Below are 24,233 nucleotides of genomic sequence, written 5' to 3' on the forward strand. Positions count from 1 at the left end.
AGAATGTTCCTTGAAAGATAAGTAGATTTGGAGGGAACTAAAAAATTCCAGAGGCACATAGAGTCCAAAGTTACATGTGGAAAGAGTAGTTAAAACCATGGTGGGTATCACTGCCCACCTGACTTCCAATCGGCTCCATCACTGGTGTTTACTGGGAGATGGGAGAGGTCAAAACAATGAGGAAGTTGGAGCAGGGCAAACACATTGTCAGGGACTGGCTGGATGAGGAACAGTGGTGGGAGCCACCCGCTCAAGAACCACCCAGGGAGGACACAGAAGATGACGTCTTAGATCTTGGATCATGGTAGTGGGATACAGAAGAGCAGTCTGGAGAAGGGACGAGCTGGGAGATGCCAGAAGCAGAGGGGTTGAGCGATCAAGTGGGGTCAGGAGAAGGCAGGTCTTCTTGGAGAGGGTTAGAGGCTGAGATTTACAGAGTGAGCACAGACTCAGACAGAGAGGAGTCAGAGTTTGGCCCTGCTACACAGCAGCAGGACAGTCCCAGTCCTGTGGGCCCTCCTCCCCATCTGACACCTTGCTCTAGCAGAGTCCTGCAGATTGCTGAGCAACAGGCCAGACAGGCCCAGAGGAGGCGCCTACCCTCTCGACGCAGCCTTCGTCTGCTCGGGAGGGATCCAGAGTGAGAGGCTAGAGAGGGAAAGGTGAGGCTAGTGGTCAGTTTCAGCAACATCTCAGCTGGATTACGACGAACCAGAGGACTCCACATTGTTGTTGTTTTATGTTAATAAAAAGCTAATTGCATTCCATGCCTCCCATGTGCCCTGTGATCGACCTGGGCTCACTTGACAGCTCCTTGACACACCAGGAGCACCAGATTAGCTTTGCTGGTGTGTTTGCACCATGCTGACCTCATCGCTGCCTTGCTCCTTCCACTCTACCTCCTGGTAAGCAGCAGTAATGCGAGCAACTGCAGATCAGATGAGAAGTGTCACTTCACCATACCATCTGCTACTTGTGGAGATGAATGCAGTCGCCCAGGCTTCTCTATCTGGCCCCTGGGAATTTCTCAAGGCCACACAACTATACACAGCATAGCACAAACAGGATGTGTGTTCCAGTAATTGCAGCTAAAGAGAGGGAAGAACTCTTTACTGTGGTTCCTGCTCCCAGATATTGATTAACCAGACACTTACAATCTGGCCCTGATCTTGATCCTTTCTAATATAGCCATAGTTTTTTGATTAAAAAGCCAATTTATGAATTCCTAATTACTACTCTAATCATCCTCACTAGCTTTTCTCCAAGGATTTCAGGGTGATGGGGAGAGATACCAACCCTACCACTTTTTTCTCGTTACCACAAACCTATGATAATTATACACTGACCATCATGTCAACTTCATGGGTGAGCAAGGATTTGAACCCAGGTCCAACACGCCACCCCCCAAGCCTACACTGGCTCTCATGCCAGCAATTGCCTCCTGCACGGGTCAAGCATTTCTACCCTTTCGTTATTTGGATGATCCGTATATTTTCATGCACATTAAGTCCACTCATGTTGCTCCCTCTGGAGCAGTTATAGCTTATAAAGCAATCACCGCAATGATTTTCAGATTATAGTCCAATAAAATCTGATAATTTGTTACAAAGCATTCAGGCGGGTATTATATGGCTCTTCTGACATTTAAAAATAACGCTTCATAGTCCATTTTTCAAGGCTGGGTGCTGTCATAGGATGGCAGGATTCACTACTCCAGAATGCAAACGGGCACTTACTCGAGAAACGCATCTCATTTTTATATGTATGAGTGCCAAGTTAACAGGCCAAATATCTACCATGTCTCATTTGAAAAATAAAATAAAAATCCAGTCTTTAACTCAGCTCAATATACATTCACCACCACGACCATAACACCCCAGTTACCACCATACCAGCCTGAGCCAAATTTATAATAATTTGCTTGCACCAGGGTCCATGGCTGCAAGGGGGCCCAGACTCTGAACTTTTTTTCTTTTCTTTTTTAGTAAACAGCCTCCTGTTACAAAAATTATAAACAAAACAGAAAGGCAGATGAGCCAGCCTTATTGTTCCTGCCTTGCAGTGTTTGTGCTAAACCACTGTGAGCAAAGTCAGGGCTATGATTGGCAGGTGAGCTGTTTCAACACCAGGGTCGAAATCCCTGAGTCCTAAAGAGCTTCTATTTTACTTGCAGTGCATTTGCTATCACATGTTATTGTCTGTGGAATCAGTGGCAGAGCTTCATGCTCCGGCCCCAGGGGGCGGAGAGCAGGTGGGGGTGGAGCTGGTGCACGTTCCATGGCGTGCCACCCACAGGGGTGTAGCGGGCATCCTGGGGGTGTGGTGCATTGCAAACAGGGGCATGGCATGTCGTCTGGGGGCGTAGCACACCGCCTGTGGGGCTTGGCGCTCAGCGCAGGTGGGGAGCAACCACAATGGCACCCCACCAGGATTGTGCTGCCAGGGGCAGTATGCCCCCCCCCAATCCTCTTCCTCCACCACTGTGTGGAATCTCTGTACATTTGCTCAGGTTAAAGGAACCAAAATTTGATATCTGTAACACAAGCACTATGGTAAGTCCCCTTTTGCAGCTATTTCTATACTATTTTCTATATCTTCACAAGAGCCATGGAAGGTATGTTAGACTGAGAGTCGGTAAGTGGTCAAAGGTGCAAAGGCAGAGAAAATAATGGTGGGTTAAGTGAGTTTAAAATATGAACACGCACATTCTCAGAGGTATTTTATCCCTGTTTATCAAGGAAGGCATAATGCTTTTTGTCTGCGTATGATTTGGAGTCTACAAAACCCTATGCCATAATAAATTTGTTAGTCTTTAAGATACCAGAAGACTTATTTTGTGCTGTGTTATTTCATGTGTTCCTTTGGGAGGGATGGGGGGAAGTATTTGGGGAATGGCTTGAGAGCCGCTGATGCCTTTATCGGGTATTGATACAAACGTAGGATACCTGAGTTTTTCATGGGGCATATGTGTGTGGAATTGTCAATATCCACTAATAGAACTGTCAAGATGCTCTCCCGACTTTAAAATTACTGTCTTGTTGATGGTAGCGATTTACAGGACAGCTAAGGAATGGATGTTTGATAAAGCATAATTTTACAAGTCATCTTAAAAAGAAGAATAAAAAAGCGGATATGATTGTTTAATGATTGAATGATACAGCATCCCAGTTAGCCACACCATGAAAGCAAATGCTGAGTAATCAGGTAATGAGAAGAATTGCCATTGATTAGCGGTTCAGTCAACCCTAACATGATAACAGGCATACTGATAAGGCTGTGCACACACAACATATTTAATGCATATTTAAAGCACGTTATATAGCCCAAGAACATTGGGAACTGTCACTTACCCTTCACAGAACTACAGTTCATAGCACCCCTAAAAAAACTTCAGTTCCCAGCATTCTTGGGGAAATGTCATGTGCTTTAAAGGGACTTTACATGTAAAAAGCTAAAAAAATAAATGACCCCTCGATGGTTAAGTCCAGTCAAAGGTGACTATGGGGTTTGGTGCTCATCTCGCTTTTCAGGCAGAGGGAGCCAGCATTTGTCCACAGACAAGCAGGCAACATGGTACAGTGTGATGAGTGTCAGAGCACACGGAAACACTGTTTACCTCTCTGCCACAGTGGTACCTATTTATCTACTCACGCTGGTATGCTTTTGAACTGCTAGGTTGGCAGGAGCTGGGACAGAGCAATGGGAGCTCACCTCATCAAACTGCCAACCTTCCAATTGGCAAGCCCAAGAGCAATGGTGGCCAAACTTGGCCCTCCAGATGTTTTTGGCCTACAACTCCCATGATCCCTAGCTAGCAAGACCAGTGATCAGGGATGGTGGGAATTGTAGTCTTAAAAACATCTGGAGGGCCGAGTTTGAGGGTGCCTGGTTTAGACCATAGCGCCACCTAAGATACACCCATTTTGTGAAGCATTTCTCTAACAACAACAGCAAATGTGTATCCTCCTACATTATTGAAAAGTGTCCACAGAAAATGTGTGCAATAAAGAACGTAACATATAAAAGCACTTGCAAAAATTGGATATGAAGAGGTATGTACATAAAAATGAGGGCAAATTTTCATGCAGACTTCTTAAAGAGGCCTGCAGTTGCGTACCTGATGTGGAACTAAGCTGAATTTAGGATTGTGGGGTTGAATTGAATTTAGGTTTGGAACAAAAAATAAATTGACAAAAACTGAAAATTAAGAAAAACAAAAGTGTCGCCCCAAGTACACATAAGGAGGAAATTCCAACACAGCTTTGAGAAGCAGTGGAAAGCAGAGTCACAATAGCTATGTACTATATCCACTGTATATCCACTGCCAGAAGCATTATGCTTCTGAACGCCAGTTGCTGAGAATTTGAATGTGGGCAAAGTGCTCTTGTGCTTGGGTCCTGCTTGTGAGTTTCCCACAGACCACTGGTTGGCCACTGTGAGAGCAGGAAGTTGGTTTACATGGGCCATTGGCCTGATCCAGGCTCTTTTTACGATGCAGCAGGCTTGTTTTGTGTTCTGCGCTTTTATTTTTAAAAAACCTCTTTGCATATGTGGGAGCAACTGAGATGTACATTAAGCAAGGAGGAGAAATTTGCACAAAAATGTGGATTAATTTTCTTTGGTCTAGTCTTTTTTTCTTCTTTTTTTTTCAAATGCAAACTGGTGTGGAAATGTAGAGAACTGAAGGCTGGAAAAACGAGAAACAGAGAAAAACTGAAATTGATATATTCACCCATCTCTGGTTATGATCCATTGCTTGTACCTTACCTCATATGAGAGAAAGATGACGCTAGGGAAATCCAACTGAGTCCATGTTTTGCAAGCAAAAGGCCTCATATTCAATCTCTGGTTGCAAGGGGGGAAAAGAATTCTTAGATAGCCGGACTAGGAAACAGCCCTAGCTAGCTGGGGACTATCACACTGGACTAAATGGGCCAATGGCTTGATAGAAGAAGGCAGCTTTCTAGGTTTGTATGTTAGGTGTGCAATCCTCACCTTTAAAGAGTTATGCAGGGGCCATAGGTAGTACATCTGCTTTGGATGTAGGAAGTCTTAAGTTTAGAACTCCAGTATCTCCTGGTAGGGTCAGGACTCTGAGAGTGCCCTCTGCCTGAGTCAATGGAAAGCTGCTGTCAGTCAATTTAGATAATACTGAGCCAGGTGGACCAGTGGTCTGACTCAGTCAAAGACTGCTTCCGAACGGAAGGAGGATTGTCCCTGGAATGGGTGTCTAAGCTGGGGGTAGATAAGAAGAGCTTGGAAGCTGCATTAAGACCGCCCTGAAGGGTGCCCTAGTTGATGATTCTTATGTACACTGTGTGTCTTACTCATATGTGAAGTGGCATTTGCTTCCAAGTAAGGGTGGGCTTTCGAAAGCTTGGGATGTCTGCTTTTGAGATCATGACTGCATGGTTTCCATGATTCACCCTCTAGATAAAGCTGCATGGAGAATTCTTTCTCATCCTCCCCCGTAGCAGCTTCACTCCTTTAATTGCTATCATCCCAGTGTGTTAACATTATTTAATTGCTATATTATTAAATGATACAAGATGTACTAAGGGAATTTTTTAATCAGCATATTTTATAGACTGGGGGTGGGAAATCAGTTTTTTTAAAAAAAAAAACGAAAGCAAGAGAAGAAGGTTAACAGTTAGGAGATGGCTGTTTGGTGAAAAAGGACAGCTACTAGAATGACGTTACAATGTAATAGAGAGTGGGGATATCAGTCTAGATAGATAGATAGATAGACAGACAGACAGACAGACAGACAGACAGATAGCTTGGAGCATTAATAAATGAGTAGACCTTATACCAGGAGAAAGTTCAGTCTGTGCTTTTGCAACAGGAGGTGGTACATTTGCTGGTTTGGAAAAGACAATGAATTGAATTGCAGGATCGTGACTGATTTGGGTAGGAACAGCAGTGGCTGGTGCCCTTCAGGATTGGTAGGGAGACTATTGATAGGTGGAGCCAGAGCCAATGGCAGCCAGAGCCAATCAGCTGTAGTTTTGTCCCTATCCTTCTCCCTGTTGAATTCTGAAAGGGCAACACTGAAGATGCATTCATATATCATATCATATATCATATAATTGTAGAGTTGGAAGGGACCCTAAGGATCATCTCGTTCAGGGGTCAACAACCTTTTTCAGCAGGGGGCTGGTCCACCATCCCTCAGACCATGTGGTGGGCCGGACTATATTTTTTTGGAGGAAATGAATGAATTCCTATGTCCCACAAATAACCCAGAGATGCATTTTAAATAAAAGCACACATTGTACTCATGTAAAAATACCAGGCAGGCCCCACAAATAACCCAGAGATGCATTTTAAATAAAAGGACACATTCTACTCATCTAAAAACACGCTGATTCCCAGACCATCCACAGGCCGGATTGAGAAGGCAATTGGGCTGCATGCAGCCCCCAGGCCTTAGGTTGCCTACCCCTGATCTAGTCCAACTCCAATGCAGGAATATGTAGCTGTTCCATATGGGAATTGAACCTGCAACCTTGGTGTTATCAGCACCATGCTCTAACTAACCAACTGAGCTAGGCAGATTCACACGTGAGGAGTATTGCATTAGTTTTCCTGATTATAATGCTAGCATTTCTGTCTCATTTTCTAATGCTCCTTTCACACTGCAGTACCTGTTGTGATATGGAACTCTGGCTTTTTAGCTGATATACAGTGGAACCTCGCTTGTCAAACGTAATCCGTTATGAAAGACCGTTCGACTTCTGAAACATTCAACAATCGAGGCGCAATTGCCAGTCAGCAAAATCCATTGAAAAAATGGAGAAACGAGCCTCGGAAGCCGTTCGACTTCTAAGGCGTGTTCGAAAAAGGAGGTATTCACTTCCAGGTTGTCAGCGTTCGAAAGTCTAAACATTCCCAGCTCTACCTTTCTTTCAAATCAGAACCAGTGAAGGCGGTGAAAGTCCTGTGTGAGTGCCTGGAGGCGGTTGGAGGATGGATGGCGGCTAATGGATTGAAGTTGAATCCTGACAAGACAGAAGTACTGTTTTTGGGGGACAGGGGGCGGGCTGGTGTGGAGGACTCCCTGGTCCTGAATAGGGTAACTGTGCCCCTGAAGGACCAGGTGCGTAGCCTGGGAGTCATTTTGGACTCACAGCTGTCCATGGAGGCGCAGGTCAATTCTGTATCCAGGGCAGCTGTCTACCAACTCCACCTGGTACGCAGGCTGAGACCCTACCTGCCCGCGGACTGTCTGGCCAGAGTGGTGCATGCTCTAGTTATCTCCCGCTTGGACTACTGCAATGCGCTCTACGTGGGGCTACCTTTGAAGGTGATCCGGAAACTACAGCTAATCCAGAATGCGGCAGCTAGACTGGTGACTGGGGGCGGCCGCCGAGACCACATAACACCAGTCTTGAAAGACCTACATTGGCTCCCAGTACGTTTCCGAGCACAATTCAAAGTGCTGGTGTTGACCTTTAAAGCCCTAAACGGCTTCGGCCCAGTATACCTGAAGGAGCGTCTCCACCCCCATCGTTCTGCCCGGACACTGAGGTCCAGCGCCGAGGGCCTTCTGGCGGTTCCCTCATTGCGAGAAGCGAAGCTACAGGGAACCAGGCAGAGGGCCTTTTTGGTGGTGGCACCCGCCCTGTGGAATGCCCTCCCATCGGATGTCAAGGTGATGGACAACTACCTGACATTCAGAAGACATCTTAAGACGGCCCTATTCAGGGAAGCTTTTAATGTATGATATTTTAGTGTTTTTTGGTTTCTGTGGAAGCCGCCCAGAGTGGCTGGGGAAACCCAGCCAGATGGGCGGGGTACAAATAATAAATTATTATTATTATTATTATTATTATTATTATTATTATTATTATTCCACAGGAATGGGGTTTTTCCACAGGACTCTAAGCTCCTTAATGGGTTAATGATTACCTGTTGATTGCTCTCTAGCTGTAAACTGAATGTAACCTTTGATCATGTGATGAGGCTATTGAGTTGCAAATTCACCATCTTGAAAGGGTGGTGGCTGTTAGTCTTTCTCTGAACATGACAGAGGGAAAAAAGGACTTGATAATGGCTCTGCAAAATGAGCCACATAGAAGGCAAGCTGGAATGGGGGGGGGGAGGAGAGACATTGTTTTGATTGCTGAAGTTATTTTTTATTTCTAAGATGGTGATCCTGTGCTGTACAACACAAGATATTGTATGGATATTTTTGGATATATGGTTTTATGTTTATGTTTTGTTTTGAAGAGTTCTACTCTTGATGATGATGTTCTACTTTTGATGATGATAATGATACCAACGTATACCCAGAAGAAGTATCAGGGAGGTTCATAGAATAAAATCAAAATATAAAACCACAAAATACAAGATCAAAAATAAAAACAACAACCCAATAACTCTCCCCCCCCAAAAAAAAAAAAAAAACCCACCACATTTTTTAAAAGAACATAGGATGTCAATCAACTCAACCAAAGACCTGGTAAAAAAGGAACATTTTCATGGGTGTGGGCAATGATTCATTCCAAAAGGAGTCGGTTCTCATTCATCCAGTTGCTTCAAACTGTGCAATAATCATATCGGCAATAGGAGATGTTGAGGACTGAAGCTGGGGCTTCCTGCATGCTAAGCATGTGATCAGCCACTGAGCTATGTGGTCCTTCATCCAAGGGATGATGATGAAACTCCCGGCAGCAATTAGAGCGGCTGAGTCAATGTGGGCCATATAATAGGGTGACCAGGTGTGCTACGTTACGGAGAGAACACTCCTCTGCTTGAAAGAGTCCTCTGGGTGAAGGGCTGCTCAGTCCAAAGCCTGGCTTAAAGCTAAAGCATCTTAAGAAAGGAGAGCAAAGGAGGCCTTGAAGATGCCTGTCAACAGTGAGACAGCGGATGCAACAGGTCCCCTGATGACAGTCTTCTCATTATGCTGATATCTATGGCACTTCTAGTTAAATTATAGTAATAGCTTCTAAATTTGCATCTATACATAGGAATCGGAACATGCAAATTTTATGCAGATCTTTTGTCCTCTTTTGGGAGGGGGGATAATTCCCCACCGCAAGGCACATAACGATTGAGCGGCTCTCATCTCAGAGAAAAGGCAGGTCAGGTTGATGCACAGAGGAAGGAAGGAGCAGAAGTAGCAGTGTGGGGGTGGGGGAGCTGGATAACCAGGAGCTGGGGGTCTCGAGAAGGCAGCAGCCCAGCACAAAGAAGGGAGCATTGCAAAAGGATGGGGTTCCAAGGAATTAGGAAGGCGGCGGCAAAGGGGCACAGAGGGGAGTGGGGGGGAATTGAATAAAATATTGGGGGGAAGGTAAGCCCTGCACTGCATAATTGATCACATGACACACCATTTGAATGGCAATGCTCATCAAGGAGGAGGCCTGCCCCCCTCAAATATTTTATGAGGGGCAAAGCCCCCTTGGCCCCTAGGATTTGGCTCCTGTGAAGGGGAGCCACCAAGATGAGGAATAGATTTGAAATATCAGCATGTAGATCACGGGCTGGAGCCCTTTAGTTTGAGTAACGAGACATAGGAGAGGAGATGGAGGCCATATTCAGTCACACCATACATTTAAAGCACCTAGATTTAACACACTATGATCCCCAGCTTTCTGTGAAAAGAGGGATTGATTGTTGGACCACCCTGAGAACTGTAGCTGTAGGAGGGGAATAGGGGCTCTCCTATCAACTCTCAGCACTCTTACCAAACTACAGGGGGGAAGCCATGACTGCTTAACATGGCATCACAGTGCTTTAAATGTATAGTGTGAATGTTGCTGTCATATACCGTATTTTTTGCTCTATAAGACTCACTTTTTTCCTCCTAAAAGGTAAGGGGAAATGTGTGTGCGTCTTATGGAATGAATGCAGGCTGCGCAGCTATCCCAGAAGCCAGAACAGCAAGAGGGATCGCTGCTTTCGCTGTGCAGCGATCCCTCTTGTTGTTCTGGCTTCTGAGATTCAGAATTTTTTTTTTCCTTGTTTTCCTCCTCCAAAAACTAGGTGCGTCTTATGGTCTGGTGCGTCTTATAGAGTGAAAAATACGGGATTTCTTTTTTAATAGGAGCAAATTAATAGATTGCAGAGGGACCTCTAGACAAGAGTTTGCAGTCTGCCCAAGCACCTAATCTACAGCATGGGTGATCTATAGCATGGTTATCCTGCCCCGCCCCAGTGACCAGGTTCTCAGTCAAGCAACTGCCCCCCCACTGGAGTCGAGATCCACTCACTGTTGTAGCTGCCATTGCTGCTAGTCTCTGCTGCTGCCACGTTGTCCTGAAATAGCCCTTCGGATGCGGCACTTCCTGACAGCGAATGGTTGGAGACAAAGGGAAAGGAGGGTTGGGGGAAAACAGAAAAGGAAAGCAGGGAGGGAGGGAGGACAGGTGGGGGTGGGGGGTATGTGAAGGAATGAAGTAGGGGACAAGAAGGGAAAGGGTGTGTCTTTAACTGCATCATACGTCTTTTCACCGGCTGCAACATTCTAACAGCTTAATGCATATTTCAGGCTTTTCGATAGGTTGTTGTCTATGGTGGTATCGGTTTCATAATTTTTGACCTGGCAATATATTGCGAATCATTGTGTGTGTATGTGCTATGCAAAAATCACAATATGTGAAAAGCCACTGTTGTAAACAAAATCTGCCCTTTTCACAAGAGTACACAAAAGCCCTTATAGAGTCCTTTGTAGGTTCTTCATTGGTAAGAGAAAATAACAGAGGCCAACCAGAGAATATTGAGAAGCAAAGCAGCTAGTAAGCCTGATCTTTATTAAAGCTGTTGCAACAGGGTGCTCCCCCCAAAAGAAGGAGAGAGGAGGAGGACCCAGAACAAAGGTGTGCCCGCCCTTATATAGAATTTTTAAATTGCCCACCCTCAAACTCCAGACCACCCCCAATACATCATGCATACATACATCACAGGGGGCGGTCTAAAACAGAATCCTGAGTGTGTTGTTTATCTCCTGTCTGGCAAGCTACCTGATTGCATTATCTGGGTTTTCGACTCTCTTTCGTTATTATAACTACTTAATTCCTGAATACGGTCACAGGTCACAGGCTCACCCTATCCACACCTGAAATGTGCCCTTAAGGCAGGATTTGTGAGCACAGAGACAATGGGGAGGTTTTTTTCATTTCCTCTCTCCTTGCAGAGAAACATTTGGTCAGTTTGGGGGAGTCAAAATGGTTTCAGAACTGTCTTCCTGTAGTGTTTCAGACACGTATTTATGTACGTGTTTGCCTTGTACATTTAATTTATATATTTGAGACCTTAAATTCGTACAACATTACCCAATGCCTCTCTCAATTCCTTCAGCCCCTGTTAACTTTGCAGGCGCCAGAAAAAAATCAGGATGCAGGAAAAACCATGAAGCCAGCCAGTGCCTCTACATAGCTCCATCACAATGTTGAAACCCAGATACTGCCCAGCCCTAGTTGTGGGTCCCCAAGCAGCTGCCCAAGGATGCTAAGCACTGGTGCTAGGGGATGCTCACAAGCAGGGTATAGTGACAACTGCATCCGTCTATCGATACAATGCAGTCTTCACCAACCTGGAGTCTTCTGTAAACTTTGGACTACAACTCCCATCATCCCCAGCAAGCATAGCACCCTGGCTGGGGATGATGGGAGTTGTAGTCCAAAGTTTCTGGAGGGCACCAGGTTGGCAAAGGCTTATATGTAGAGTTCAGTGATGGTTGGAGGCTCTGGTTGAGAGGGAGGAAAATAATATTATTGCTGTATTTTTAAAAAACTCCCCTGGATTCAGAAGTTACAAGCTGTCTGATATGAGAATCCCACAGCCAACAATGGGGCATTATGCACAAACAAACTCTAAGCAAAGAAAGCAATCAAGATTTAGAAGGGGGGGGGGACACAAATATAATAAAGAACAGTGCTAATCTCATCTAACGTGCTGGGATGAAAGACTGATGTCTCTCTCCCCTGTCCCTCTGCAAATAACTTAGAAAGACGGCACTCTATTGTTGATTTACAACCCTCTTTGAGTAAATATGAAGAATCTGCCATTGCTTCAGACTATACAAAACCCAATGATCTCATCCATTTCCCTTGTATGGTCAGGGGAAGAGAAAGAGGAGAAATATTTTTTTTCCTGGCTGCTGTGAGATTCTAGCAAAACGTTGCAAAGCTTAAGTTATTGCTGGGAAGAATTAGAAGGGATTTGGAGCAACCTGTTTTTGATGGAATAATTCGGTTAGGACCTAAGCTACTTATTGGATCTGGTCCACTGCAAGGATGGCTTTAGTTCAGCTCCGTTGCTTCACAGGCCACCTTCCACCATGTCTCACGTTGCTCCCAGCATCAAGTAGCCCCTTTGTAGGCCTCCTCTCAGGATTGGACTTGAATCAAAGGCTTCAAGGTGCCAGAAAGGAGAGTCCGACTAAACATCAGGAAGAACTTTCTGACAGTAAGAGCTCTTTGACAGTGGAACAGACTCCCTTGAGAGGTTGCAATCTCTCCTTCACTGGAGGTTTTTAAGTAGAGGTTGGATGGCTATCTGTCATGGATGCTTTAGCTGAGATCCCTGCATTGCAGGCGGTTGGACTAGATGACATTCCAACTCTTAGGATTCTATTGCATCTTGTGTAAGGCCAAAAATTGCCCCCAAATTTGCAGGTAAGGAGGCACTTGGCTTTGGAAAGGAGGCATGAGGCTCTGGCAGTGTCCTATACTCCACCTACATCCTCCCCAAAGCTGGTGAAGTGCTAACTAGGCTTTGGGAAGACTCTGGGACCCCCTCAGAGCCTCGCGCTTCCTTCCCAAAGCCAAGTACCTCACTTACTGGGCTTTGAGAAGGCACTCCCTTAGGTCAGCGCCCAGTGTGAGTGCACTGCTCGCAAAGCCCTAAATCCCTAAAGGTGCTGGCAAAGGACTGGCAAACTCCTGTGGCCCATCTCAGGAGGCTGAACAAGAATGTTATTCTATCTCTTGATCAAGATCAGAGCAGCAACAGCACATTTCTAACTCCATCTAGATACAACTAAAGTCCAGTGCCCCCTAGGGACTAAACTGTAAAATGACGCTATCCGCATAAGGGGACTGCCATATCTGAATTTAAACCTGGAGGGTCTTCAGCTCAGGGTGCCTCAGGCCAGTGGCTGAAAATATCTAGTGATGACCAAGAAATGCAGAAGACTAGGCTTTGAGTATTTATACCAGGCCTGGCCAATCCAGAGACTTCATGGCACTTTTCAACCACAGGGGCCAAATCAACCCTGTTGACCTTTGTCTCTGGAATGTACTCAGAGGCCTGAGCACACACCCTGCATATAAGAACATAAGAAGAGCCTGCTGGATTGCATCTATGGCCCTTCAAGGCTAGCATCCTGTTCTCACATTGGCCAACCGGATGCCAATGGGAAGCCTGCAAGCTGGATCTTAGTGCAATAGCATTCCAAGATAGTTTACTCATATAATAATATTATTAATAATAATAATAATAATAATAATAATAATAATAATAATAATAATAATAATAATTTTTATTTATATCCCGCCCTCCCCAGCCGAAGCCGGGCTCAGGGTGGCTATCTAGGTTTCTGCTAAAGTCCAAACTGCTGACAGACATAGACGATAGTACAATGGTGGAGAAACATGAGCAAATGGGCCTCATTAGGACATCCCAGAGGTCTTATGGTGAATTTGTTTGCCCAGCTCATTGCAAACTATTCACATCTAGATGTTGTGCATTCAAAGGGGCTGCTTTTCATGTTCTTGAATTAGGAAGGAAAATTCTTTTGTTGTTGTTGCTCCCTTAGACATTCAAGGAACTGCCCTTCCAAAAACTCCTGTTCCAATGCATATGCAATTTTGTGCACCATTGCCCACCAATGTTAACATTCTCTGTGTGAGAGCCTAATCACAAAAATTATTTGATTAAAGGCTACTGCCAGACATCCACCATGCAAGACTCGCAGAAATGAATGGGAGTTTAAGAAGAACAAGGTTATCATTATACCAGCATATCCATTGACACTTATCAGCACAATATGGGGAGTGGACACATAAAGGACTGGTGTTTCAGCTTTAGATGATGCACATGAAAGGAACCAGGGATATACTCTAGTCACCATTACTCCCTCTAATAGTGAACACAGCCCAAAGTACTGGAGTCTCAGAGAAACAAGAAGGAGATATTAGCAAATCCAAGGTTGGCAGTAGTTTGTTGTTGTTTTTTAAATGACCCTAAAGGGGCAAACCTCCCAACCGAGGAATCAGCTATAGACTGAGCATAGGAACATTGGGAGCTGCCTTATACTGAATCAGATCTTTGGTCCATGTAGCTCAGTGTTGCTTGCACTGGCTGGCAGTTGCTCTCCAGGGTTTCAGACCAGGGCTCTGTCCCAGTCTTACCTGGAGATGCTGGGGATTGAACTTGTGACTTCTGAATGCAAGACAGATGCTCTGCCAATGGATTATGGCCCTGAGCATGGACCGTAGCCCTGGAATGTTGTTTGACAGAACAGGAGAAAATGAGAAAGTTGGGGAGGGAGTTGAATCAGTATCCTGAATCAGTGGCCGACTGGACCGTTGAACTGACTCGTCCCCTCCCTCTGTGAAACAGAAATAACGAGCTTCATTTTGCAAGCCAATCCAAAACTCTAAAAAGTTTTTTTTTTATTTTAGCAATGACTGCATGAAAACTGGTGGGTGGGAGGGAGGAATGCTCATGTCATCTGTGAATGATGGGATTCTTGGTCCCTTCACTCAGTATCCAAAGCAAAGCAATGCTGACCACTATCCCATGTGGCAAGCCCTGTCACCACAGTTTCTCACCAAAGAACCTTCGAGACCACCCAGGCTGGCCATTGGCTTTTCCTAGATAGGGAAGAGAACCTTCTTTCTTAGTGGCACTTTCCTCAAGTAACATGGTCTATCTGAGTTTGGATGTGTATCTAGCCTGAATTATTGTCTTATTTGCTGATCCTGAATATTCCTCAGTCCTGCCTCCTGGGTCTTCCTCTGAACCAAGGTTGGCCCGCCTATGAAGCAAGGTGAAGAGACTGCCTCAGGTGGCAGGAACCACAAAGGCAGCAGATCTGGCCTCCAAGAAATGTATCATCCACAGCTGTGGTGCTTCTTGGAGGCTGGATCTGCTGGTGCCTCAGCAGTCCTCTCACCCCCAATACAGCAGCATCTTAGTGAATAGGAGGCACTGCTGGTCTCCTCCCACCCTTGTTCCCAATGTAGGTCTTTATTATCCCCTTGTTCTTGGTGCAGATCTTCACTCACCCCTTCTTCCCTGGCAGGGGGCTGCCTCGGGTGCCAAAATGTCTTGGGCCAGCCCTGCTCTGAGCTTTACTGAACATCCTCTGGTTTAATCCTCTGATCTTGATCTTAGCAATTAAGACAGAGAAAGTAACAACAGCTACATTCTTTGGCATACTTATCTGGAAGTCAGTCCCACTGGCTTCAATATGACTTCTGCACAGACATGCATAGGATTGTGCAGTTTTCAATTCATAGCATATTTTATTTTATGTTCTTTCCCCCTCTTTGAAATGAAAATTCCAAGAGCAAATATTCTGACCACATACGAGCCAGGAGAATTCCCGCTCCCCTCCAAAAAGACAACTCTTTCCATGCAAATATCGTAATTACAAAAGTTAAGGAGGATATTTATATGTAAATTTGTGCCGCTCTTCTTCTCTATGTCTTGCAGAATGCCCCTTCATATGAAGAAAAGCCTTCTAGTTTGTCACAATTAAAGAGTCCCCAGCACACTCAACAAGCTAAGATGTGTGTGTTTGCCCCCACTTATCCCAAAATGCACCACAAAAACCATACTTTTAAAATGCTTTTGGAGTTTCTCTCTGATCAACAAGATGCTTGGCTAGGTTTGATCCACCTTTGCAATGATACATGAATGTGAGTGACCTTATATTCTCTCTCTCCACCCCCTTCCCCACCTGCCGCCCTGCCTGTCTCAACAGTTTTCATAATGCCATTATACAAATCTATATCCCCCCCAAATATAGTATGATGGTGGTGATGGTGCTATTGTGAACCATTTTTGATCAGGCCATGGATCTGGCAGTAAGATCCAGCCCACCACTTGGAAACCAGTGGTCTACAAAGTCTTATGAAGAAGCGTCTCCACCACCTTCACTCAGCTCTGTGGTCCAACTCTGAGGTCCAGCTCTGAGGGCCTTCTGGTGGTTCCCTCACTGCAAGAACTGAAATTACAGGGAACCAGGCAGAGGGCCTTCTTGGTAGTGGCACCCGCCCTGTGGAACACCCTCCCACCAGATGTTAAGGAGATAAAGAACGATACAACTTTTAGAAGTCATCTGAAGCAGTGGCGTAGCGTGGGGGTGCAGGGGGGGCCGGCCACACCGGGCGCAACATCTGGGGGTTAGGGTTAGGGGGCGCAAATCCACGCATTAGGGGGCGCAAAGTACTTGCCTTGCCCCGGGTGCTGACAACCCACGCTACGCCACTGATCTGAAGGCAGTCCTGTAGAAGGAAGTTTTTAATGTTTGATGTTTGGTTATCCATTGGAAGCTGCCCAGAGTGGACGGGGCAGAGGACCTTCTTAGTAGTGGTGCCCCCCCTGAGGAACACTCTCCCATTAGAAGAGTAACTAGATAACCTTTAGAAGACATCTGAAGGCAACTTTGTTTAGGGCTGCTTTTTAATGTTTAATTATATTTTTATATACATTGGAAGCCACCCAGAGTGGCTGGGGCAGGGTACAAATAATGCATTATTATTACTATTATTATTATTATTATTATTATTATTATTATTATTAACAATAGTCAATATGACTATATTAGCTTTCCTTTCATACAGCTACTTCTTTAGCCCCTATCACCTATTTTCCCCCAGAGCCCCCTGTCCTTGTTGCTGGATAAGTGTTATAAAAAAGAGAGGAAGGAAAAACAAATTGAAAGCCTAACTAAATAAAGAGGCCATACAAGGCTCCCACAAGGCCATCCTTGGCCTAAGCAGCTCTCAGCATCACAACCTTTGCTTCTGTGAGCCATGCTTAGTCCCCGCCACCCACAAGCTCCAATTCATTTACACTCCCAACCAAGAGCTTCCCATCGACCTGACAGGAGTTCCTTTGTCAGCGTTACTCTCATTACCGATAATAAAATGAACAGCAAGCACATCCGAAAGTATCAACCACACAGGTGGAGAGCTGAAGGGGAGAGAATGAAGTGGGGAAAGGGAGTCTGAGGATCAGGTGCTGCAGGGAAGGGGGGACGACAGAGAAATTAGGATAATTACCATTCTGAGATAATGCCATGCAATGTAACACAGCCTAATTGTCCCATTAATTCCTCTGCACTCACAATGCTTTGCTATGAAGGGCTCTTCAAGTTTCAAAAAGGAAGGGAGGGTAGGAGTCATTAACTGTGGGGCTTTTTTCTGTTAGGTGTAAATGAGGGAGAAGAGAGAACAGCCAGAGAGAGAACGAAAAGCTCACTAAAAAAAACTTATAAAAGCTACCACAGAACAGCTCCCCTTTTCGGAGGGGGTGGGGCGTGTTGCGGGCAGCGACCAGGGACCTCCCAGTGACCCAGCTGTGGGCAGAGGAGTGCTGCCCACATAATTAGAACTCCCAGCCACTGTATCACGCCCCTCGGTTGACCAATCGGGTTAGCCGGGGGCGTGGTCATGTGGTGTTTGGACTGCAGCGCGGCTGGGGAGGGCAGCCTCCATTCGTCTCCTCCGTCGAATCTCCCAGCCCCCTCTCTTTTCTTGAGTTGCTTCACTATGGCCTTACTATGACTAATGTCGGTCACCTGGTTGTCGGGGCCGGGTAGGAATTTTTCCACTTGGCAAATTGGCACCAGCCATTTGATTTTCACCTACCTAGTAGCAATTGTCACAACTTTGTAAGGTTAGGCATTGGGTAAGCCTTGTCATGTGAGGGGCGGTTGTTGCCTCTGGCTTGCCCCTCCACGTTAAGGATATCCTGTTAAAGGGATCTGGGGGTGTGGTTCCTGTCTGAGGCCTGGGCGTGGGCCATGCCACAACCCCACCGGTGACCCTGGGGGTGCTCAATTGATGTATATCATAGGGCTCCCCCTATCTGTGGTTGACACGGGACTCCTGCAGACAGGTAGGAGTCAGGATATAGTCTTGCTTCACCCAATTGCCTAAGCCAAACCACTCACATCTATAACCAATAAAGTTGTGGCCTAATTTATCCCATTAACCCAACACATTTGTGTCTGTGTGTTTACTTCTGAGGGAACTGCAAGGCCCAGAGCCTCGCCACACAAGGCCTGCCACTGGGAGCAGGGATGGTGGCATCAGTCAATTTTACTTTGTTTCTCATTTCTCTAGTTCAGGTTTCCACATTTCCACATCAGATAACTTTTTTTTTTATTAAAGTGTCCTCACCAGCATTTTAGACAAAACATAGTAAGAGCCCTGCTGGCCAATGACCCCTTTTATCTAGTATCCTATTTTCAGAGTGGCCTCCCAGATGCCCAGGGCAACATCATGAGCAGGACTTGAGCACAAGAGCAGTCTCCTGGGGGTTTCCATCAACTCATATTGAGAAGCATTTATGCCTCTAACCATGGAGGCAGAACATAGCCACTAGGGCTAGTAGCCACAGGCAGTGGTATCCTTCATCAATTTGTCCAATCCGCTTTCAAAGCCATCTAAGTTTGGGGTCATCACTTGACGCCTGCACACGCAAGTTTCATGGTTTAACTATGCCCTGTGTGAAGAATTTCTCTTAGTATACACATTTTCACATGCAAAATTTCAATGCAACATTTGTATGCAATTTCCCCTAACACAATGCAGTTTTATACACTATTTCCACATATATATGCATCTTTATGCACATTTTACCTCAGTGCAGGTACTTTTATATATATCACTTGGCTGGTGAACTGCAAGTAAGTGCAGACTTCAGCAAGTGCAGATTGGGTAGGTTTTCCTTTGAATGTGAACTGAACTGGACTGAATTTTTTCTCCTCCCATCCCATGTTGGAGAGATCTGCATGGGGATTTTCAGAGTGGCCACCATTGCTTCTCAAGTTGTGTGAAATGCCCCAAAGGAATCATCCTAGTGTTACTTTTGGAAGTCCCCTCTCTTAACTGGTATAGAAAGGTCCGTAGCTCAATGGTGGAACACCTGGTTTCCAGGCAGAAGGTCCTTGGTTTAATCCCTAGCATTTCCAGGTAGGGCTGAGAAACATTCCCTGCCTGAAACCCTGGAGAACTTCTGCCAGTCAGTGTAGACAATACTGAGCTAGATGAACCAACAGTCCATCTCATTATAAGGCAGCTTCAAGCTTCCATCAGAGATGTTTGCATTGTTTGACACCGAATAGCTGCCTTAAACATCATATCACTTGGGAAAGAAGGAACAAAATGATTCTGCTGGGAGGCAAGTAATAAATGGCTTATTAGATACTGAGGCATCTAATTTGCACTCCCTCTCGTCCCAAACACCTACTAGGCTACTGACAGGTGCCCTAATGACAGGGTTGGGATCACAAGCAGCTCTTCCACCAACTCTATTTAACTGGAAATGGCCGGCATTTCACAGGTCATTATTTCTTCAGTTTTAATCAAGGGGAAAAGGGCCAGAAGCTCATTTAATTAGCATCAATCAAATGGGAGGGAATGATAGAACTCCTGAAGGGCAGGTGAGGAATCGATTTATCCAGTTACGCTGCAGCTAGATTTCCAAGAGTGGCCTAGTAACCATGTGCTAAATATACTGCAGCGGAATTTCTAGCAGCAATTTTCACATACCAAAAGAAGAGGGTATGCCTGCATTCGTGGACTGAGTCACAGCCCAAGAAGAAAGAGGGCTGGTAGCTCATAAGAAGAGCTTGGATCAGGCCAATGACCCATCTAATCCCGCATCCTGATCTCACAGTGGCCTGTGTGACACCCTCACTCTCTTCCCATGTGGCTTCCAGCAACTGCTATTCAGAATCATTGCTGCCTCCAAAAGTGGTGGTAGAACATAGCCATCATGGCTGGTAGCCATTGGCAGCCTTCTCCTCCATGAATTTGTTCAGTCCCCTTTTCATGTCTTACTTGCCTGTTCTCTAAACGAAAATGTCCCCAAAGCTGCAGCCTTTGGGAGTCACTCCTTCTCATTCCATGTGAGGGTCACATCTGAACTGCTTAAACTTATAGGGTCTTGGCCATGCCCTCCAACATTCATCAGATGCAAATAGGGACATATAAGAACATTTGCTAGCTCTTAATAATAAGAGCATAATCTTTGTATACTCTTTATGAAAAATGTTCTTATATGTCCACAAAATGTCCATTCATTTCAGCAGAGGGAACAAAACTAGATACACCCAGAGATATTTACCAGGGCATCTCTTATGAAGAGGAGAATGCCATCCGTGAACTGGATCTGGACTGGGGGCAGATATTTTCAGCTACCTTGGATTTATCAGCAATCTCATGGTTTTGGAAGAAAAACCCTCATTAAGGAATGCCACAAACTCCTGAGCTTTTTAGCTTCTGATGGCAAAAGCTGAAAATTCTCTGTAGCAGATAAGTACCGGTATCCTGAGCGGACAGGAGGGTTTCTGGTTATTGCCAATGGGGGGGTGGGAGGTGCAAGCTGAATGTGCAAGGAGATAAGACAATCAAGCTCACTGAATGCAACGGAATGCACCCTGCAGTGAAATACAGTGATTAAGAACTGCACTGCAAAAACTGCACATCAGTATTTGCAGATAAATGTCTTAATCACACACTCTCCTAAAGGGAGAAAAGGTGCACATCTGTGTGAAAATAAAGGGGCTGGTTTCATGCACCTCTGCCTCTAAGGGAGGCATATCAGGAATCCAATCCACCCATGCCTGTGACTTTGAAATATGATGGTTGCCAGGATGATAGTTTCCTTTTGACGTTTTCCACTGCTCAAAATGTTATCTCCAATCTGTGTGTGTGTGTGTGTGTATTTCTTTTTTTAAAAATGATTTTCCAAACCATAAAACAAAACCCTCTTGCCTTGTCAAAGCTGGATAAACAGCTGAACTCATTCCAAGGTGATCTGAATAGGAAAAGGATGCATCTGTCTTCAGGCAGAACACAGAGAGACTTATGGGGAGAAGAAGGCTGATGTTGCTGCTGCTTTTGTTACATAAATGTCTGTTTGTTGTACACAGACGTGTTGCAGGAAATTAAGCAGTTCACCTTTGCAAAGCGCTTTGCATCCCACTTAGGCGAGAGCCAGATGGTGCTTCTCTCCCTTTGTTTTAAAAGATTTTAAAAAACAACACCACCAACATCCAAGCAATGAAAGCAAAGAGCCAGGCGTCAAGCCTGAGCCCAGAATGTATTCATGCATCCCATCACTTGTGCTTAGTAAAAATGCAAAATGTGTGCAATTACAGGCACATACATACTGACAAACATACCTAGCCAGAGCCATGCAGAGAGGTCTGGTGGGTTTTAACTAACTTGGCAGCCTGCAGTGAGCTTTAGACCTGTCATGTCAATGTCAACCTTCAGATGGAATTCTCCACAGCCTATACCCAAGAAAATGATAAATTGCTGCATTCTCCAGGGGAAACTCAGCATGGACGCTCACAGGAACATTTCAGTGAAATCACCTGGAACTCAAGTTTGCTTTGGGTTCCTGCCCTGGGAACCACGAATCTGAATCCATTAAAAGGTTATTCTCAATTGCTGAGAGACCCTTCCGCTTATCACCGAAGGGTATGTTGCTTAATTCAATCCTAGATAAGGAGCTTTTCTGCAATGATTATGGAATGTCCTCCCCAAGGAGGTGTGTCTGATACTAACATTACAAGCATTTTTGGCACCCGGTGATGACCTTCCCATTTGCCCAGGCATTTTGGCATTTTTTGGATTGTGGGGGATTTAATTTGCTCTATTCTGCATTTTAGTTTTTCATGTTTTTATTTGCTTTTGCCTTTCTTGCATTTTGCTATGTTCTATCTTTTTGTTGAGTTTCTAAATCGTATTGATGTGTTGTTATGAATTAGTTTAGTACATTATCCTGGAAAAAAAATTGATCAAAGGGAAATTAAGAAACATTTGCTTATTTTAAATAAGTAAATAAAATCAGTTGTGACCTGAGCCTTAGACAGCCATCCAGCCATTATAGCAAGTCATGTGAATGACAACCCCATGCAGTCCTACAGCAGAGGTTTATCAATGCACTGATGGTCTGCACTACATGGCTAGTGGGTTGGATTTCATGGGCTGCAAACTAAGTGTGCCTGATCTAAGGTCACAGCCAAAGAGTGTGCGAAAAGGTCAAGCTCATTAGGCACACTCTCACACCAGCATGGCATCATAGAGAGCAGCCTTCCCAGTTCTCATGCCCTACAAATGTTTATGACTCCCATCAGTCCCAGCCAGCATGGCCTATGGTCAGGGATGATTGGGGCTACGGTCCAAAACATCTGGAGGGTACCAGATTGGAGAAGTATTGCCTAGTGGCTAGAGTCACATAGTGGCTACACCAATGATTGCACTGGCTTTCTGCTTCTCCCCACATGAACCCACTTATAAACCATGTGTTAATAATCTGAGGTCCTTCTCTTTGTGCCCCCTCTGAGGGAGGTGTGAAGAACAACAACACAATAACAAGGCTTCTCAGTGGTCGCTCCCCACTTATGGAATGCTATCTCCAGGGAGGCACACCTGGCATCATCATTCATTACCTATTGTTGTGGGGTGTGATGGTTGGGTTTTTTTTGGGGGGGGGGAGGCTGTATGTCTGAGTCCCTTCTAATTCCTGAATCCAACCATGATCCAATTGCTGTAATAGCCAGACAAGTTTCTTGCTAACGGCCCCCTAAGTATGGGTTGTTAGGGTATCAAAGAAAGTGGTTCAGTGCCAGAGGATAAATGGGTGGGTCTCCCTGCTAGTTAGAATGACAAAGCCAGACTGTGTGTGTCAGCTGGAAGCAGGCTGGACAGCTGAGACAGAGATCCATGCCTGATCTCTGCTGGAATCCAAGGCTGTGGCCATGGGAGAAGCCAGACCTTCTTGGCATGTTAATACTGTGAGCCCCTCCATTGTAGGCTCAGGTTGCATATATGTGTCAATAATTCGGCTCCGAGGGCCTTCTGGCGGTTCCCTCACTGTGAGAAGTGAAGCTACAGGGAACCAGGCAGAGGGCCTTCTCGTTGGTGGCGCCCACACTGTGGAATGCCCTCCCATCAGATGTCAAGGAAATAAACAACCATCTGACTCTTAGAAGACATCTGAAGGCAGCCCTGTTTAGGGAAATTTTTAATGTTTCATATCTTATAGCTTTATTATTATTATTACTAATGTTCTGTTGGGAGCCATCCAGAGTGGCTAGGGATGGGCGGGATATTATTATTATCATCATTTAATAATAATGATTATAATAATAGTCATGATCATGATCATCATCAATAAACCATATACCATAAAGACACCACAGTCTTTATGGTATATGGTTTATTGTCCCTCATTCCAAGGAAACCTAATCCTGCGTAAGCGCCTGGAACCCCTGGAATCTTGCACCGCTCAGAGATTAAGCTAGCATGCAACATTCTCTTTCCCATTTCCTTTCTGCCAGGCTTTTGACTTTTCATTATCTGTGGCTTCTTTCAGTAGGTGGGATGCTTGGGATCCTTTAGGCCTGCCTTCTTATCAATATGAATGTATTTTTAGCATTTTTTCTGTTTTAGTTTTATGTTGGTTTCAATGCATGTACTACCGTATTTTTCGTCCCATAGGACGCACCAGCCCATAGGACGCGCCTAGTTTTTTTTTGGGGGGGGGGGGAAATAAAGGGAAAAAAATTCTCTTTAATTCCCCCTCCAAACCAGGTCAGGGAATCCAAACCAGGTCGGGGAACAGCGGGATGGCGGTGCTGCGCCTCCCCACTGTCCCCCGAGCTTGTGGGGCTGCCGGATGTCTGCTTCAGGGCGCCTCTGCTTCAGGGCGCCCCGGGCGCCGGGCGGCAGGCTGCTATCCGCAGCGTGGGGAGCCTTGTGGGACCTCCCGCAGGCTCCCCAGGCTTGCTGATAGCTTCCTGAAGCCTGGAGAGCGAGAGCGGTCAGTGCGCACCGACCCCTCTCGCTCTCCAAGCTTCAGCGAAAGCCTGTATTCGCCCCATAGGACGCACACAGACTTCCCCTTCATTTTTGGAGGGGGGAAAAGTGCGTCCTATAGGGCGAAAAATACGGTATTTTTTTGTAAGTCGCTGCAAGCTACATTTTGTAATAATAATAATAATAATAATAATAATAATAATAATAATA

The 24,233-nt window shown here is 45.3% G+C and overlaps 1 protein-coding gene across 4 annotated transcripts in view; it reads right to left on the reverse strand.

Moving 5' to 3' along the window:
• The window catches only part of NTRK3 (neurotrophic receptor tyrosine kinase 3), a 421,270-nt gene that overhangs the window by 35,113 nt on the left and 361,924 nt on the right, over positions 1–24,233 (reverse strand). For 3 of the 4 annotated variants that reach the window (XM_083475052.1, XM_083475051.1, XM_083475054.1), the window contains one exon: positions 10,221–10,295. The exons of the other annotated variant lie outside the window; for it this stretch is intronic. In XM_083475052.1, coding sequence (XP_083331178.1) covers positions 10,221–10,295 — 75 coding nt within the window. The remainder of the gene's footprint in view (positions 1–10,220; positions 10,296–24,233) is intronic. 4 annotated transcript variants of the gene reach the window in all.

The sequence above is a fragment of the Podarcis liolepis genome, assembly GCF_965112155.1.
Source record: "Podarcis liolepis genome assembly, chromosome: 14".
NCBI classification, from domain to species: domain Eukaryota; kingdom Metazoa; phylum Chordata; class Lepidosauria; order Squamata; family Lacertidae; genus Podarcis; species Podarcis liolepis.